Source organism: Convolutriloba macropyga, chromosome 9 (genome assembly GCF_964194025.1).
Source record: "Convolutriloba macropyga chromosome 9, txConMacr16.3, whole genome shotgun sequence".
Lineage (NCBI taxonomy): Eukaryota > Metazoa > Xenacoelomorpha > Acoela > Convolutidae > Convolutriloba > Convolutriloba macropyga.
The window spans coordinates 42,571,751-42,587,904 of NC_134476.1; the positions used below are offsets into that span (position 1 = coordinate 42,571,751).

At 40.9% G+C, this 16,154-nt stretch overlaps 1 protein-coding gene across 1 annotated transcript in view; it reads left to right on the forward strand.

Moving 5' to 3' along the window:
- Positions 1-602: 602 nt before the first annotated feature.
- Positions 603-16,154, forward strand: part of LOC142346231 (uncharacterized) — a 115,629-nt gene continuing 100,077 nt past the window's right edge. Inside the window, exons 1-4 of the mRNA XM_075398746.1 lie at positions 603-870; positions 1,833-2,242; positions 4,065-4,355; positions 14,812-14,988. Coding sequence (XP_075254861.1) covers positions 603-870; positions 1,833-2,242; positions 4,065-4,355; positions 14,812-14,988 — 1,146 coding nt within the window. The remainder of the gene's footprint in view (positions 871-1,832; positions 2,243-4,064; positions 4,356-14,811; positions 14,989-16,154) is intronic.

A 16,154-nucleotide genomic window follows, 5' to 3' on the forward strand; every position in this document is an offset into this window, starting at 1 on the left:
TAGAAAGATCACTAAAACAGTAGAAATTGTTGTTAAGAAAGATGGCCGTTCATGCTTATGTTTCACCTCAAAGTGATTGTAAATCGTTTACTTCATCGGTTCAGCCTAAAATGACATTCTCACCACGTACAACACCCACTAATGAAGACCTTTTAAAAGAATGTGAGAAATCAATCAACGATGAGCTATTACCTAAATTGTTAAAAAAATCCACCTATACCGGAAATACCGGAATATATTTTCGTTGCCGAGAACGGAGGGTGGTTTGAACATTCTTAAATCTGAAGATCGTTTTAAGGAATATGAACGATCAGCTCACCTGTCAAGTCCCGTACCCCTATCTCCGCCCGAAGCCGAACGAACAAAAGCAATAACAAATCATACATGAAATAAAAAAAGGAAAAAGAGCCTGGTATCAATTCAAAAAAGACAAAAAGTCAGAGTGAATTGAATAAGAAACAGATTTGCTCAATTGACTTAGCTAGTGAAAAAGGAGCATCAAGCTGGTTCAACGCTTTGCCTTTGAAACGATATAATTTTGACCTAACAAAACCCCGTATCGTGATGGCATTGCCCTTCGCGTTTGCTGGGATCCAGTGAAGATGTATTCACCTTGCGCATTCAATGAAAACTTCACTGAGGCACATGCCCTCAAATATCCGAAAAGAGGATACACCTACATGAGACACAATGAACCCTGCCATTTCTCTGCGAAATTGATAAGTGATGTCTGTCATGATGTAGTGATCGAACCTCTGCAGCCGTTGCAAGGGGAAACCTTTGTTCTTAAATCAACGACAACTGATGATGATGATGCAAGATTAGACATCAAGGCCAACGGACTTCGGGAATCGAGGTCCAACCTATTCTGTTTTTAAAATTTTCTACCCGCCTGCAAATGTTGCCTTGAAAGCAGTCGCGAAGCCTAAAAGTGCCATGAATCTATTACAAGAATAAAAATGAACAAAGACTAGCCGAGGCTGAGAAAGCAGCTTTTTATCCGCTTCTCTTCCCCTGAACTGTTCAGCTGGCCCCTCAGCGTCAATAGTGCTGAAACAACTGGAATCAAAGCTCTCTGCGCGAAAAGAGGACATATACGCTGATATCATATCGAAGGAAAAAAATCACCTTTGCTCTCCTAAGGAGGTTCATCTTCTGCATTCGTGGGTCAAGGACGCTTAGGTGCCGCGAAATTGTGGATGCTTCAATGGGAGTTGTGGTTGAAGAGGGGACGCTGTTAGTTCGACTAATCTTCTTCGTCATTAATTGTTTGTTTTCTAAAGCTGTCTGTCTCTGAAGAGCTTTCATTTAAGATTGCAACTCTCTTCCCCCACCTGGTTTTCCCTTGCGTAAAATCGATCAATGACGGGTCAGTTTCTAAGACCTTCGCCCGACGCCTGCAGTTATGGTGCCAAGGCCGCATCAACGAGCTTCTTCTGAAAACTAGAGCTCTGCAATGTATACTTCGTACGACCCCTAAAAACTGAAAAATTGATGAAGTGAAACAATTCAACAAATTCATGGGACCGGAAAAATTTTGAACGCCATCAAGTGTCTCACGGCAAACGCATCATCAGGCATATCCAACACAACCTTAGGCGGCAACACGCAACTTTGCCTGAGCCAAAATTGGGAGATTGAACACGCAATTCACTCTCTACGCTTGCCTTACGAAAAACTTGAAATTAAAGCTGTTGTCCTAATAGACGCAAAAAATGTCTTCAACTGCCTCAACCATGACTTGGCAGTTGACAACGTCAAGAGAAACTGCCCTGCTTTGAGTTTTGTTGTTCAGAGTTCATATTCAGCCCCGTCGGGTTTATATGTTGCAGGTAGAACCTTGCAGTCTCTAGATGGCACAACTCAAGGTGATCTCATTGCTATGGCTATACATGGAGTAGCCACCCTCCTCTTGCTGAGGCTCGTCCAGAATACGCACGTGTCACAAAAATGGAACGCAGAAGTTGACAGCACAGTAGGACCTTTGGAGGACTTGTTCTTGTTCTTCAAACAACTCACTGAACATGGTGGCAATTTTGGCTACAGCGAATGCCCCGAAGTGCAATTAATAGTAAAAGAGATTTCAGAGATTAAACGTCTCAAGTTGTTTGAGGGGACGCCAGTTGAAATTGTTGACGGCTGCCGCGTCCTAGGATCTATAAGAGGCAATGAGAAAGCCTATGAGACCTTTAAGCTAACAACAGCTGGAAAGTATGCCAATTTGTTGAAAAAATTAGGGAAAGTAACAAAAACTTGCCCTCAGAAACTCTTACGCATGCCTCACAGAAGGCGTGCAACTAAAATTAAATTTAGTGTCCAGGACAATGCCAAACTCACGGAAAATCTTCACAGACGCAGAAGACAACACCCAAAGGCACATCCTGCCATCGTTCTTTGACTCTCCGGTGTCTCAATCCGCACGGTGATTGTATTCAATACCAACCCGGGAGGGAGGACTAACATCAAGGAGCCAATAGATTACGAAACAGAGTACGCCGCATCGTTGACCGCATGCGCTTTTCTTGAAAATGAGGATAGCTAATGCTCATCTCACAAAAGAACGCATAACGAACCGCACGCCTGAGTAACATCCGATGGCGTAAGTAGGATCGGGTCTTTCCCAATATAGCCCCCCAGCTTTGTGGTCAGATAACCTATAGCCCCCCCCCATTAATGGTAATTATACCATAATGGGGGGCTATAATTGCATGGAGAGCTATTATGGGAAAGACCCGAAGGATCTCAGGGAAAGCCTTCAGACCGAGCAACGCCATGTAATAGAAATGGCTTCGGAAAAAGGAGCCTCGAACTGGCTCACAGCTCTACCGCTTAAACGTTACGGATTTACACTAACGAAGTCCGCATTTAGAGATGGGCTATGCATTAGTTATAACATTGAGGCCAAAAATACGCCCCTTTATTGTCCATGTGGTGAAGGTTTACCCTATCGCATGCTCTCCACTGTTCGAAGCGGGTATACACACACACAACGAGATCCAAGACACTTTTGCCAAAATCATGCATGACGTTTGCTATGATGTCGAAGTTGAGCCGACTCTTCAGTTGTTTCAAGTCGAGTCCTTTATACACAAAACTACTAGCACTGATGAAAACGCGCGACTAGATATTAAAGCGAATGGCCTATGGGGGTCCAGGTTCAGCCGTTGTTTCTTTGAAGTGAAGATCTTGAACCCACTTGCCAAGTCATGCCCGAAAAACTCCGTAGAAGCGTACAAATATGAGTCGTTGAGGTGCCTGAAGTATGAACAATGAATACTTGACGTCGAGAAGAGTAACTTCTTTTCGCTTGTGTTTGCCTGCATGGGGGCGCAGGACCGTCTGCAACGCGCACTATAAAACAACTAGCTAGCAAAATGGCTGAAAAGAAAGACAAATTATACGCGGACGCAATAACGTACATACGCACGAGAGTAAGTTTTGCTCTTCTGCGCAGCGCTATAATATGCCTCAGAGGGTGCCGTGGTTCCAAACGGCCGAGCGACATTGATATCTCTTGTCTTTAAAATTATATACTATGCAGTGTTGTCTCATAGTGGGGGATCACTACTCATCCATTGGATTGTCCTACGCGACTTAAGAGCAAACCCCCTTTTATACCCTGTTTACTTCCTCAGCTGATGTTTGTATATATTATCATTTTATTGATAGACTTTAACAATACGAAATGCTCTATGAAGACGTGCTAGGAGGGCCCCGGACCAGCCGATATTCACCCATTGTTGGGGAGGAGCATCTCTTAATTTACCTTTTTCTTTCTAAGCCCAGAGATTTAACAGCGGAGGCGAGGGATGTTCACTAGAGCCTTCATAGCTTGACTTTGTCTTGAGAGAGATTTGGTTGGACTTAGTGCCCCTATATCCACCCTTTCGTTCCTTACAGATTGCGCAATAGTATAGTGTAGTATATTCAGCTTAGCTCACGTCTAGCCCCCTCCCCATTATGACAAAAATAACCTAATGGGAAAAACCAGCAGGGATAGGTCCTTTTTGAATAATTCTTTGCTACTTCTAATTGTTTGCTTTCTCTTTGAGTTTGCTTTTTAGATAATGAGTGATAAAGATATAATTGGTCTGGCGTTAATCTTGTGTGGTAGTCGGGGCAATGAACTTTTCTACCGCAATCCAAAATTTATTCCTCGTGAAACGACAAGTACCTCAAGTGCCAGAACTGATGAGTTGGAATCCATAAGCGGCCCTTCCTCCCTGAACAATCGAGCTAATATCATTACGGCTGATGATTTTAGAGAGTTCTCATCTTTCGACGACGAGTTAGTGAATCATATATGCGTTGTGAAACACAATCGAGGCAGAACATTCCATTTAGAAATTGACAAGGTTCGCATCCTTCAAATATAGTTCAACCTTGAGGTGTTTGCAATGATAACCGTTCATTAAAAAAATGGGGGAAAAGACTTGAATTATAAATGTCATAATGGCTAACAAATTTCAAAATAACATGAAAGAAACAGAAAGAGCAAACTGAATGGCAATTAATGCGAGACGGGTGAGGCCAAACGCGAAAGCAAATGAACAGGGTTTTAATGTGCGCGCAGCAGCACCAGTCATGAAAAAAAAAGTTATCTATGATATGGGTTTGGAACATGCAGCTTAGCTTCAGTTCTAGAAGGTCAACGTGAGGTCATTTAGAGGTCATTTTGGCATTGAATGCGAAGACTGCGTGTCATTAGAGGTCATATGGTTGCAATGAATTAAAAATTTGAGACAATTAGGATCTGACTTCTACGTTGAAAGTTTCTATCTTTAAAAGGCTAAATTAAAAATTTGAGATAATTAGGATCTGACTTCTACGTTGAAAGTTTCTATCTTTAAAAGACTAAAATAAAAATTTGAGATAATTAGGCTACATCCGAACAAAAATCAGTTGCGCACTTCTGAGGACTTGTTCTCTGTTTGAGGGGATTTTGCGCCCTCAAGTCTCATGTTCTCAGTGAGACTTCTATTAGCGCCGTCGTGGAGGAGGGAAGGCTGCACTGAGTGTTTGGCTGCTTAACTTTATTCCTTTGATTATTCCTTGATATCCTATTTTTATTTTAATCCTTCCTTACCCTATGTGTGCTATTTATGTAGGTGCTTTAGAGAGAGAGAGAGAGAGAGAGAGAGAGAGAGAGAGAGAGAAAGATTTTATTCTCTTTCGAGAACCATTATTATTTTCGCATATACTCTTGATAAGTTTGCATGAATTAGACACAGCAAATAAAGAATCTACATGTAATTTCTGGATCGAATGTTTTTCGCATGAGGTAGCTCTTCAGAGCTTTCTTGTTGTAGCTGTCGAAGCCATCGATGATTTTGTTTCTGAACAAATAGTTGGCAATTAAAACTGAACGACCGAAGAATGAGATGCTAGCGTGCTTATGGTGGTTCTTTAATTGCAGGACATTTGTGGATGATCCGCGCAAACACCGGAAAGGCTCCTGAAATACTACATACTGTGAGTAATCATAGTTGTGCTTATCGAACATCTGTTGCGATAGAAAAGAGAAAGTAATATATTCGAGTTGATAGCAGAGTGGCAGAAAATTGTTGTCTTTAAGTTGCTTCAGGTAAAATGATTTTCGTCCAAATATCCATAAGAAGCAGGAACGCTGGAAATTCTCTAATTTTTTAAGCATGGATACATCGGGATACTACGCAGGAAGCCCATATAAAAGTACGGAGAGGACAAGGCTCCGGTAAAGGTGGAGCTTGACATGAGACGGAGTATTGAAAGGTATTTTCGCTTTCAGACTGAAGAAACATTGTCGAGCTTTACAGAGTTTAGAAGTAACGTGGAAACCCCATTTCAGATCATTACTGATGTATACATCCAGATCCTTGTGTGAAGAGACCTTTTCCAGTACTTCATGCTGAGCCATTAAAGTGCAAACATTTAGTCTTACATGCATTTGCAATCATTCCATTGCAGATATTCCAAGAATAAAGGCGCCAAAGATCGTCATGGAAATTCAGGTTGGTGAAAAGCATTTTAAGGTCATCTGCGAACAACCAAATCATGGAATCAAGGAAAATGCTTGGTAAATCGTTCACGAAAACCAAAAATAAAAGGGGACCCAGTACGGAGCCCTGCGGTACACCGCTAAGACATGGAAGAAGTTTCGACTTATTGACTTGTGTAAATTGATACCTGTTGCACAAGGTACGGCTCCAAAAGTGTGGAAAAATTACCATCAAGCTTAAAACGGCGAAGTTTTTCAACCAAGATAGTGTGTGGGACCTTATCAAAGGCCTTCTCATAGTCAAAATAAATGGCAAACTTGTGTTGAGATTTACAGCTAAAAACTTTTTCGAGGCAATCCAAAAGCTGCAGGACTGCTCCTTTGTGCGACTGGAAGCCAAATTGCTGTGGGTGAAGCTCCTTACTCAAGCATGAATAAAGATAATGGAATATAATTCTTTCAAATAGCAGGGATACTTTTGGAAGTAGGCTGATTGGCCGATAAAATTTGATATTGTTGCGAGAACCACCTTTGAAGAACGGAGTGATACGAGCAACCTTCCATATTGCCGGAAACGTACGGCATAAAATAACTGAACAGAACAAAGGATGCAACAGTGAACCAAATAGATAAGGTGAACTCTTCAGAAGTTTTGTTGGGAAACCGTCGTGAGTCAAAGAGGAAGATTCCTTGATTTTGACGATATCTTTTATAATCGATTCAACAGAAAAAGATGAGAGAACGTGTTCTAACTTTATGTTATCACCAAAAACTGTGGTGTCGACATCATAGACTTTGTCATTGAAATTTGATGCAAAGAAATTATTGAAAAATTTGGGTACTTCATTTTCGTAAATTGCTTTACTATTGAAAAACATGTGATTAGGAATTGGGGAATCCTTCAAGCTATTCAAAAGAGCGAAACATTGGTTTGTAGTTGAAGTTAATGATCCATTGACGAAGACAACTTTATCGAGCTCTATTGATTGAGTGTAATCTTCCTCCAGAGACTTAAGTTGCTGCAGGTTCAGACGCGAGGGATTTTTCGAACACTTTCGTTTTGCAGTATTTAAATTGTTCAAACAATGTATCGTATGTGAGCTATAATAAAAAGGTGAGTCCATCCGTATCTTACGCTTCCTAGGAAAACAGGTTTCAATACTCCATGCCAAAAAGGAATGAAAATAATCAACATTCTCTCCACAAGGGTAATTATTACTCTCCTTGTTTGTTATTTTTGTGACTGGGCCGTCTTTACACTGTCTGGAGGGGAACAGCTTGGAGTGCAGCATCCGGCTAAGTGCTACTCATCATCCCTTATGTTCCTACCTACATCCCTCGTTGCCGGATGGTGTACACGGTCTTTTTTTCTTTAAAAGACTGAAGCTGACACGGGTACGGATAAAATTAATGACTTCTGAGTATCGTTCATTTGTTTTTTGGGCTATGAGGGAAGCAATGCGTCTGGTGAGTTTGTGTGTGATGGGACTGGCTCCACCTATGGTGGCAAATATCAACGGTGAAAAGGATCCATGTTCAATATCCACAATTCTGTCTTGATTTTTAAGGCGTTTTAAATTTTCATGTAGTAAATATGGGTCTTTGGTGTCTCTAATTCTGTTTGTGGGAGCATAGGGGTTGAAGATCTTTACATCATAAAAGGTGCGCTCAAAACGACTGCCCCAGATTCCTTTGGCGGAGATGTCGAGTCTTGCCTCATCTTCGGTGCAGGTAGAGTTTGTAAAAGTCTTGTTGTCGAGAGGCTGCAGATGTGGTTCGACTTCGACCTACTTTCTTCATCAAATTAGCGAAGAGATCACGTATTTCATTGTGGCTGTTAATCGGGTATCCTCCTTTGGGGCAGTGTAAGGCGTTGAACAGTACGAAAGGTGATCCACAGGCACATGTTGATGGCACATTTTTGAAATCGCATCCATGCGGATACATAGGGCATCGCGGAATTCCGATTTTGTAAGCCAGAGTCCGTGCTTTTCCATTGGCAAGTAGTTTAGCCAGTAGGAGTCACCTTTCTCCCTTGCAAGTTTCAGAGCGTATGAGAGGTCGGGAATCGTCGCGCCAATAATTTGGTTTTGCTTCTGCGTTGCTGTTTTCAGGCGCTCTTTGTGGATCTCTTCATTCGGTCTTGTTGCAGAATTATTAGGTCGGATGATGCGTCGTCGAGTGGTGCTGAAAGATTCTGGGACTGTGAATAGTTTCTGCTGTAATCATCTGGTTGGTTGATTGTCAGCCCACCTTTTCGGACGGAGAGGGAGAGTACCCGTCTCGTTATCTCGTGGGGACAATCTCTGTTCGTCAAGGCTGGGATCAGATTGTTGCGGATGATTTCTTCAGCATGGTGAAGAAAATCTGTTGTTTTAGGTGCGGTTCTGAAGGAAAAGGTATTTTATTCTGAAGTCCTTTGACGTAGCAGTGGTAGGCTGCGTGGGGTGACTTGTTAAAGTTTGAGTTTTTGAATTAATTTCGTGTAGTCGTTGATTTTGTTTTTCAGAAACTCCTGCATATCCTCGTCACTGCCAATAACTGATCCGAGAACTCTTGCACCGTTGAGAATTTGGACATTGGTGTTTGCAAAAAGATTTTCGGCCTTTTATCGATGGTTTGAAAATTAGCTGGCATTTTAGCGGGTTTACGTGATAGCCGAAGCTGGGCCCCTGATTGGAGAGATTCTCGAAGAGTTTGTGCAGTTGCTGGAGTGACCCGGCTGCGCTGCCGTCGTCAGCGTACCACCTTTGTACGATTCCTGGCGTCTGCAGTTTCAGGATTAGAGGCTTTAATGCAATCCCGTACATTAGCATGGCTAGTGGGTCTCCTTGAGTGCAACCTTTGCGAGATAAGATAACTTTTTTGTCAATAAGAAGGCGGCTTGGTGTCTGGTAAGAGTTTGAAAGAGGTATCTGGAGCGAGGGCACATTCTGCGAATTTCATTTGAAAGGGCACATTCTGCGAATTTCATTTGAAAGGGCACATTCTGCGAATTTTTTCTAGGGCGGTTGTTCTGTTTAGTAGATTGAAGGCATTAGTGGCATCTAGCAGTAAAATAGCTTCAGTTCTCCTTTTCGAATTCTCTGAAGGCGTGGATTGCATGTTCGATTCCTGCGGTCTACCCAAGTCAGAGCTGAAAGTTGCCTCCAATTCTCTGCGCCCAGACAGCTTGAGATGCATCGGCCAATAATAAAGCGCAGAACTTCCCCTATCCCAATCGGTCGTACGCCTGGACATTTGTCAAGTGGGATCAGTCTGCTGTTTTTGTACGCTTCTAATGAAGTACTGGGCAATACTTCAGTCGCTTTTCTGTAAACCAGTTTTGCCACTGTTTCCGGAGGTTGATTGAGGCTTTGTCGAATGAGATCAGAAGTTTTCTCCATTGACAAGAGTCCAGACCAGAGGCTCCATGTGATCCTTTCGTCTTTTGAGCTGCTCTTTCAATTGCGTTATGGTCAATTTTATCAAAGATTGAGCTGTGAAATGGCAAGGGGTTAGTTTTCTCGTGGCTGACGAGGCATGAAGGTTTTATCGAATGCCCTTCGGGATGTTTTTCGGCTAGAATTTCTGCAACAGTTTTGTCCCCGATTTTGTCTTTGGTGACAGAACTTTGCCTTTTGCATCACTGTCGAGTGTTCTGATGGCATTGCCAATTTTTCCGTCTTTCATGAATTCGGTAAAGCTCTTAAGGGGTTGCGACTGGCGTTCTGCTCCACTGCTCCGAAATTGGAGTGCTTTTACTTCAGAAAGAAGTTCGTCTAGTTTGCCTTGATTCCATAGCTGAAGTCTTCGAATAACGATGTCAGTGCCTTTCTTTGTTCGGGCCATAATCAGGTGAGGCAAGACCACGGCAGCTGTCATTGCGCAACTTGTGTGAGACGTGGTCGGCTAGTGGTCGCAGAGCTTCATCAAGCGATTCGACAAAGGCATTACTGCTGTATTGAATCTGATGAACTTCGGTTTCCAGTGGACAACTTCGAGATAGAGCTTGTCACGAGCGGAGGGCGGGAAGTTGTTCCAGAATTTGGGGCTTTGTCTGTCGTCGCCAGGGGTGGTTTCTGTGTCGTTTTAGTTAGGGTAGTTGGCCGTTTGAGAAAAGTTTGGGCATAGGTCCGCCGCTATGTCAGATTCTGGTTCCCGGCCGCTGTGACTGGTAGAGTCTGCCACAAGGTTTTGAGAACTTTCACTGAGACTAACTACGCTAACTCGGGAAGTAGCGGGCCTAAAACAACAACTGTTGCAGGTCCATGTGGTCGTCTTTCCTTTGATGTCATCTTTGCTCAGCTCCGTGCATCTAAGGTGGGACCATTCATGGCATAGACTGCCTTGTATGCTGTATGAATTGGGGTGGATAAATTGTTAGCAGCAAATGCAAGTCCATTTTGTCATGATAGGCTAGCCTATGGAACCAATACAGGCACCGACGACAAAGAAAGGAAAGGAGGAAGGGAAAAAATTAGTAGTTCTCGCTCACTTTCAAATTCGTTACATCGAAGTGCCTTACAAATTGATGTACTGGTGGAGATGGCCCATCAGCTTTAAAAGCGCTGAATTAACTAGCATTGCCTCAACAAATCAAATCTTCATGAATTTGAAAATTGCAACATCGTGCAACGAAATGGATTTTAGGCGCAAATCTAGATTACCGAGAACGCTTGCAATCACTGAATTCTGCCACTTAGCCTTTACGTTGAGATGCATCGTCTTCTTTTCTTTCTGTCAATAAAGGGGGAGTATGCTGTTAATGAATTTTTGGAAAATGAACAGAGGTGACGATATCCTCAGACGAACTAAACGCTCTTCAACTGCATATCTAGAACTTATACTGATTTCAGACAGTTTTTCAACAAAACAACTTTGATGAATTACAAATGTTGACTCAAAATGATGAATATAATAACAAAACAACTATGAAGAACATATACTGGAACTTCTTTGAGAAACATTACAACGAAAGAAATAAATGTAGCCGGAGAATACTTCTCAGATGTGGAAATTGCAACATAATAAATTAAAACTCAGTTGAACTGTAAAACAAATGGAAACCCTTGAGACGTCGCTCTAAATTCTTTACTGCATCGAAGCTCTCTGCTAGAAAAAGGTCAATTAAGAGAAAGCCCCTCCCCTAAAAGGGTAGTCGGTCAATTCGGGGCAGAAAGTCAACTCCTATGTGTATTTATAAATCCTGACAGTAGTCATCAATTGAAGCATCAGATGCAAAAGATAAAGAAATTAAAGCATCAGAATTATAATCAAAATAGATATGGTAAATGGCAACTAAAGTATAGTGTGTAGTGATTTTGAATCAAGATTAGAAAAAAATAGAGCATTCAGCACAACAGCCTCCCTTCCTCTACAATCGTTCCTATTGACACATCTACTGCAGGGCGCCGGCGCATGAAGCGCGCGCTACGGAGGCAGAGTATGGAGCTACGCAAAAGAGCGACACTTAAGTTTGTCCTTATGTTCGTGATAACGTCCGAATATGAAGTTTCTTTCTTATCGCTGATCATGGAAGCCAATCTCTGTATGGCTTTTGATGCTGACGGACCAGCTCCTCGTGAACACGAGAAGGTTAACGGACAGAAGGTGGCTTTCTGGAATTCGATTATCCTTTGCTCGTATTTCAGCTTCTTGGACTCGTGGTATTCATAGGAATCCGGTATGCTTCTTGGCAACTCTTCGCATACGGATTAAACACTTTCACATCAAAGAGAGTTCTGCTGAAACGTGAATTGAAAAAACCATTGGCTTTGATATCTAGTTGAGCGTCGTTATCAATGTTGGTAGTTCTATTTGCGAAGGTTTCCCTTTCCAAAGTCTGATGACAGGGCTCTACTTCGACATCATCGCAGTCCTCATTGAGCAGGTTGGCAAAAGTCACGGATGTCATTGTGTCTTATATGCGTATAGCCACCTTTTTGACAACGAAGAGCATGCTCTACATTAAAGTTTTCTCCACATGCGCATCTTGATTGGAATTTTACGGCATCCCATCCATATCGAAGAGCAATTCCCTCTCTAAACTCTCCCTTGGTTAAAACAAAATGATATCTTTTCAATGCAAGTGAGTATAGCCAGCATGATGCTCTTTTCTCCATAGCCAAATCTAGTGAATATGCTTCTTTTTTATCGATGAGATCCTTGATTGCCAACTTTTTCGCTCGAGCTTGTTCCTGTTCTTCTTTTTTGATTTTCTGATAAATTTTTTCCTGATGAAACTCATCTATAACATTATGATTCTATCACGGCTCACAAATCCGAATAGATCTTTCATATTCGTTTGACCTGTCTTCAGGCAGAAGAATGCTTAGGCCACCCTCTTTAACCGGAAGAGAGAAAACCTTCCGGTATCTGTCATTGTAAGAGGGATGATTCAACATTGAGGGTAGATTTTTATCAATTATTTTTTCGGCTTCCCTCAGCAGACTGTCCGAGTTTGGAGTAGTCCTAGCAAGAAAGTCAATTTATGTTGCAATCCGTTAGTAAATGATTTGTACACATTCTGAGGGACCCCTTACTATGTTTGGCTAGCTTCTCAAGCATGTTAGAGTAGTTCACTGACCTTTCTTTCAGAAAATTGTTTCAGCTGTTATCAACCAATAACTGATGACCCAGAACTCAATGACCTTCAATAACCTCGATGACCTTCAATAACATGAACATCTAATCCCGAAAAACTTTGTTCGCCTTCTGAACAAAGTCAGTTTTGTAATGAGGTGACATTTGATCACAAGAAGCTCTAAATCATCTTCGTTCTCCTAATTAGTTCCATCCTCTTCATTCGAGGCTCTAGGACGCTTAGACAGCGCAAAAAGAGGACAGCTACGCTGAGGTCACGCCATCTAAGGGCAAAAATCAACTTCGCTCTCATAAGAAGCTCCATCCTCTGCATTCGAGGCTCTAGGACGCTTAGACGGCGCGAAACTGATGATGCCTCAATTGGAGCTGTTGTTGAAGAACTGAGGCTGTTAGTTTGGCTCATCTACTTTGGCCATTAGTTGTTTCTTTTCAAGAGTTGTCTGTCTTCTGTTTAACATTCCCGATTTTTGTGAGTAATATTTTCAGTTTTTTTGATGGACTTTATGAAGTCTTTATGAAAAAAAACGGAATGCTTTATGAAGACAATGCTGGGAGGACCCCCGAACATCCAATATTTACCAGTTTAAGGAGGGGCCTTTATTTATTTAGTTTTGTAGTTCACCTTTCAAATTTATGGGATTGCTGAGTGGAGCTATTATTGGTTTTATCCGGGAGTCTAAAACTGCAGGGGCAGTCTCCTTAAGACAAAGTCTTTATATATTGGCTTTTTTTTTACTAAAAGAGTATTGGAAAAGTGTACTCCAATAGTGTATCAATAATATAGTTGGAGTGGTGTTGAAGAAGTAAAGCGGCTCGTAAAAAGTTTCATTACGTAAAAAATGTAAATGAGATGGATTGTTTTGTTCATATTGCGGTTCGAGGGAGCTATAGCAAAAAACTGGGAAAGCGATAAATGATGATATAATACCGAGTTAAAGTGGAGAATTCAGGGCGCCGCTCAAAATATCGCGAAAGTTTCTTGTTACCGGTACTAGTGAATGTTTCAAAACTGAAGACCATTCAAGCGAATACTACAATACAAATAGAAGTTGAACATGAATGGATCCTTAATAGCATAAAACGAGAAAAAGACGAAATTTTAAGAGCTAACAAGATGAAAATCAAAGACAACCTAAGTAGTTCAGAGACCTATGCAGTCGATTTAGCCACAGAAGAAGGGGGACTACTGTAAATATAACTTAAATCGATACAAATTTGAAATTGTTTGACGCAGAGCGTTATAAACGTTCGATATGTCTCCTCCCTCTCAAGCGTAAATTATCTTTTGATGAGTGAGATTTTATCTCCCCATTATTGAATTCATCAGTAATCAAATTAAATCAAGCGAGTACAACAGATCAGTTCAGATGTGAGGCACTGATCTTTATCGCCCCTGAGGCTGAGGTAAAGCAGGAGCTAATTATATCTGATATAAAAAGATAAGGAATCTAGTTAAAAACTACGTAAAATAAAAATTATGTTGAGTGAGTTCGAATCGCTCGCTTGATCCAATGAGTGAGAAGGGAATGTATTTGCCTCAATCATCTTGTGTTTTACTGTGTGTTTGCAGTTTAACCTTCACGTGTTTATAACTTGTCAGTTTGTTTGTTCTGTTCTTCAATGGTAGATCTGCAAATAGTTAAAAATTATCTATGAAAACTTCGAGCTTGGAGAAGCCTGGATATTCAACAAGTTTTGAGACAGGTGTTTTTAAATTTTGTTATTTATCTGCCTGTGGCTTTGATTTAACACCGTTCGGTTCAAACTTCCTAGTTGATATTAGCGAGAGTAGCTTTTGATGTATTTGAGAGGGCATACTTGCTTCTGAACTCGACCGAGAAGAATTGGTGAAAGGGTTTTTTCAAGGGTTTTTTTTGAAAAATTTTTGTTCTTGGTTTTGTAAAATGCTCGCTCTGTGCTGTTCTAGATATTTTTTGTTTTCTTCGTCCCTTTTGTTTCTTTTCTTTTGTCATTATTTCCGTGTTATTATTTCCGTGAATGATTATTTCCATTTTATCATTCCGTGTTTTGTCTTTCGTTTTTGACGGTCAGTTTTTGGTGGTTTTAAGTTGGTGTGTCCGACAAAAAGGCATTGGTTTTAATTGAAGTCATTGCATTGAGTAGAATTGCAATAATCGAACAGATGAATCCTAATTTTTCTGTGTCTACTACGTATAATGCCCGTCATGTAAATTGCATGTAGCTGTCTTCAACTGTTGCTCTTCATAAATGTATGACGTGTTTTGTAGGTTGCATTCATTGGCTACCCAGTGCAGTGGGATGTTACAGTGATGCTGCATGTGGTGTTTGCAACTAGAGCTAATGTATCCTCTAACCTGAAAGAACAGTTGTCCAAACTATCACACAAAGTAGCCCTTATCATTCTACAAGAGGCAGAAATTTTGAAAGATACTACCTTTGAATCGGTTAGAAATCATTGACACTATCATCGATATACGGACCAATCTTAAATATTACATCTAAGCTTAACTTTACTAATGGGCGATTTTTCAGCACTGATGTTTTAGATTGTCTGAGAACTAATGTAGCTAATGTTAATAGTCCTGAGAATCAATGCATCGTTATAATGGTGTAAGAATATCAATGTGCGATAATCCTGCGTTGGAGCAGCACACTATCACATTAACGTACTTTTTAAATTTGCTACATAAGAGGGCACTGACAGTAGTAATAACCAAATCTATCTTCTTTATCTCGATTTGCACTTTTTCGACACTTCTCTTCTTCGATGACTGATGAAGCAATTCATTTGTTGAATCGTGACAAGCTCTGTCTTGATATAAGGGAAACGTATTGATCAACGTTTCCATTGGCGGCAAGATTTGTTACAGATTAATCGGTTTAAGTAGCATAATGTTCCCGCAATCATAGCTGAAACTTTCTCAAAATCTTAAATCGGGAGTTATTGGAAGTCATTCTTGACTTCCTTCAAATTGCAAGATTTTATTAATAGCCGCACAGCGATAGCTGGGGCTATTATTGGCCTTCTCTTGGTTTTTTACAATTCAAAGAATTTGAATTGTATTGGGGCGCTGTCTTTTTTTAAAGATCTGTTCACACATTTTCATGATTTTTGAAGTCAAATTGGAGTGGTGATTTTGGTCACGCCGAAACAGGAAGTGGAGCGAAAAAGCGAGTGGTTTTGCGGCAGGAAATTTGTTCGCTCTAATTTTGAAGTAAAGTGAGAAAACGGTGTTTGAACAAAAATTCGCTTTCTCGCTAGTGGTTTTTTGTTCACATGCGGCAATTTCACTTTGATTTTTACAGTTTTTTCGATTTTTTGGATCGGATTTTTTTCTAAATAGTTTTCACAATCCATTCATCCGTTCTTGGTCTAGTTTTCTGTTAGTCAATGAAAATTCTTTGAATTGTACGTCAGGACGTCCTGCTATGTACGTCCTGCTATGTTTTTTTATTTCGTCGTCATGATTTTTGTTACAACCATATGACGTCACAGCCACTTTTTGTTCATTTGTTCATGCAATTTCAACTGAATCGCATGTGTGACGTCATTTTTCGCTCTTAGTGGAGCGAGTTTTTTTGTTCATTTGCGTGATTAAATTTTTGGTCA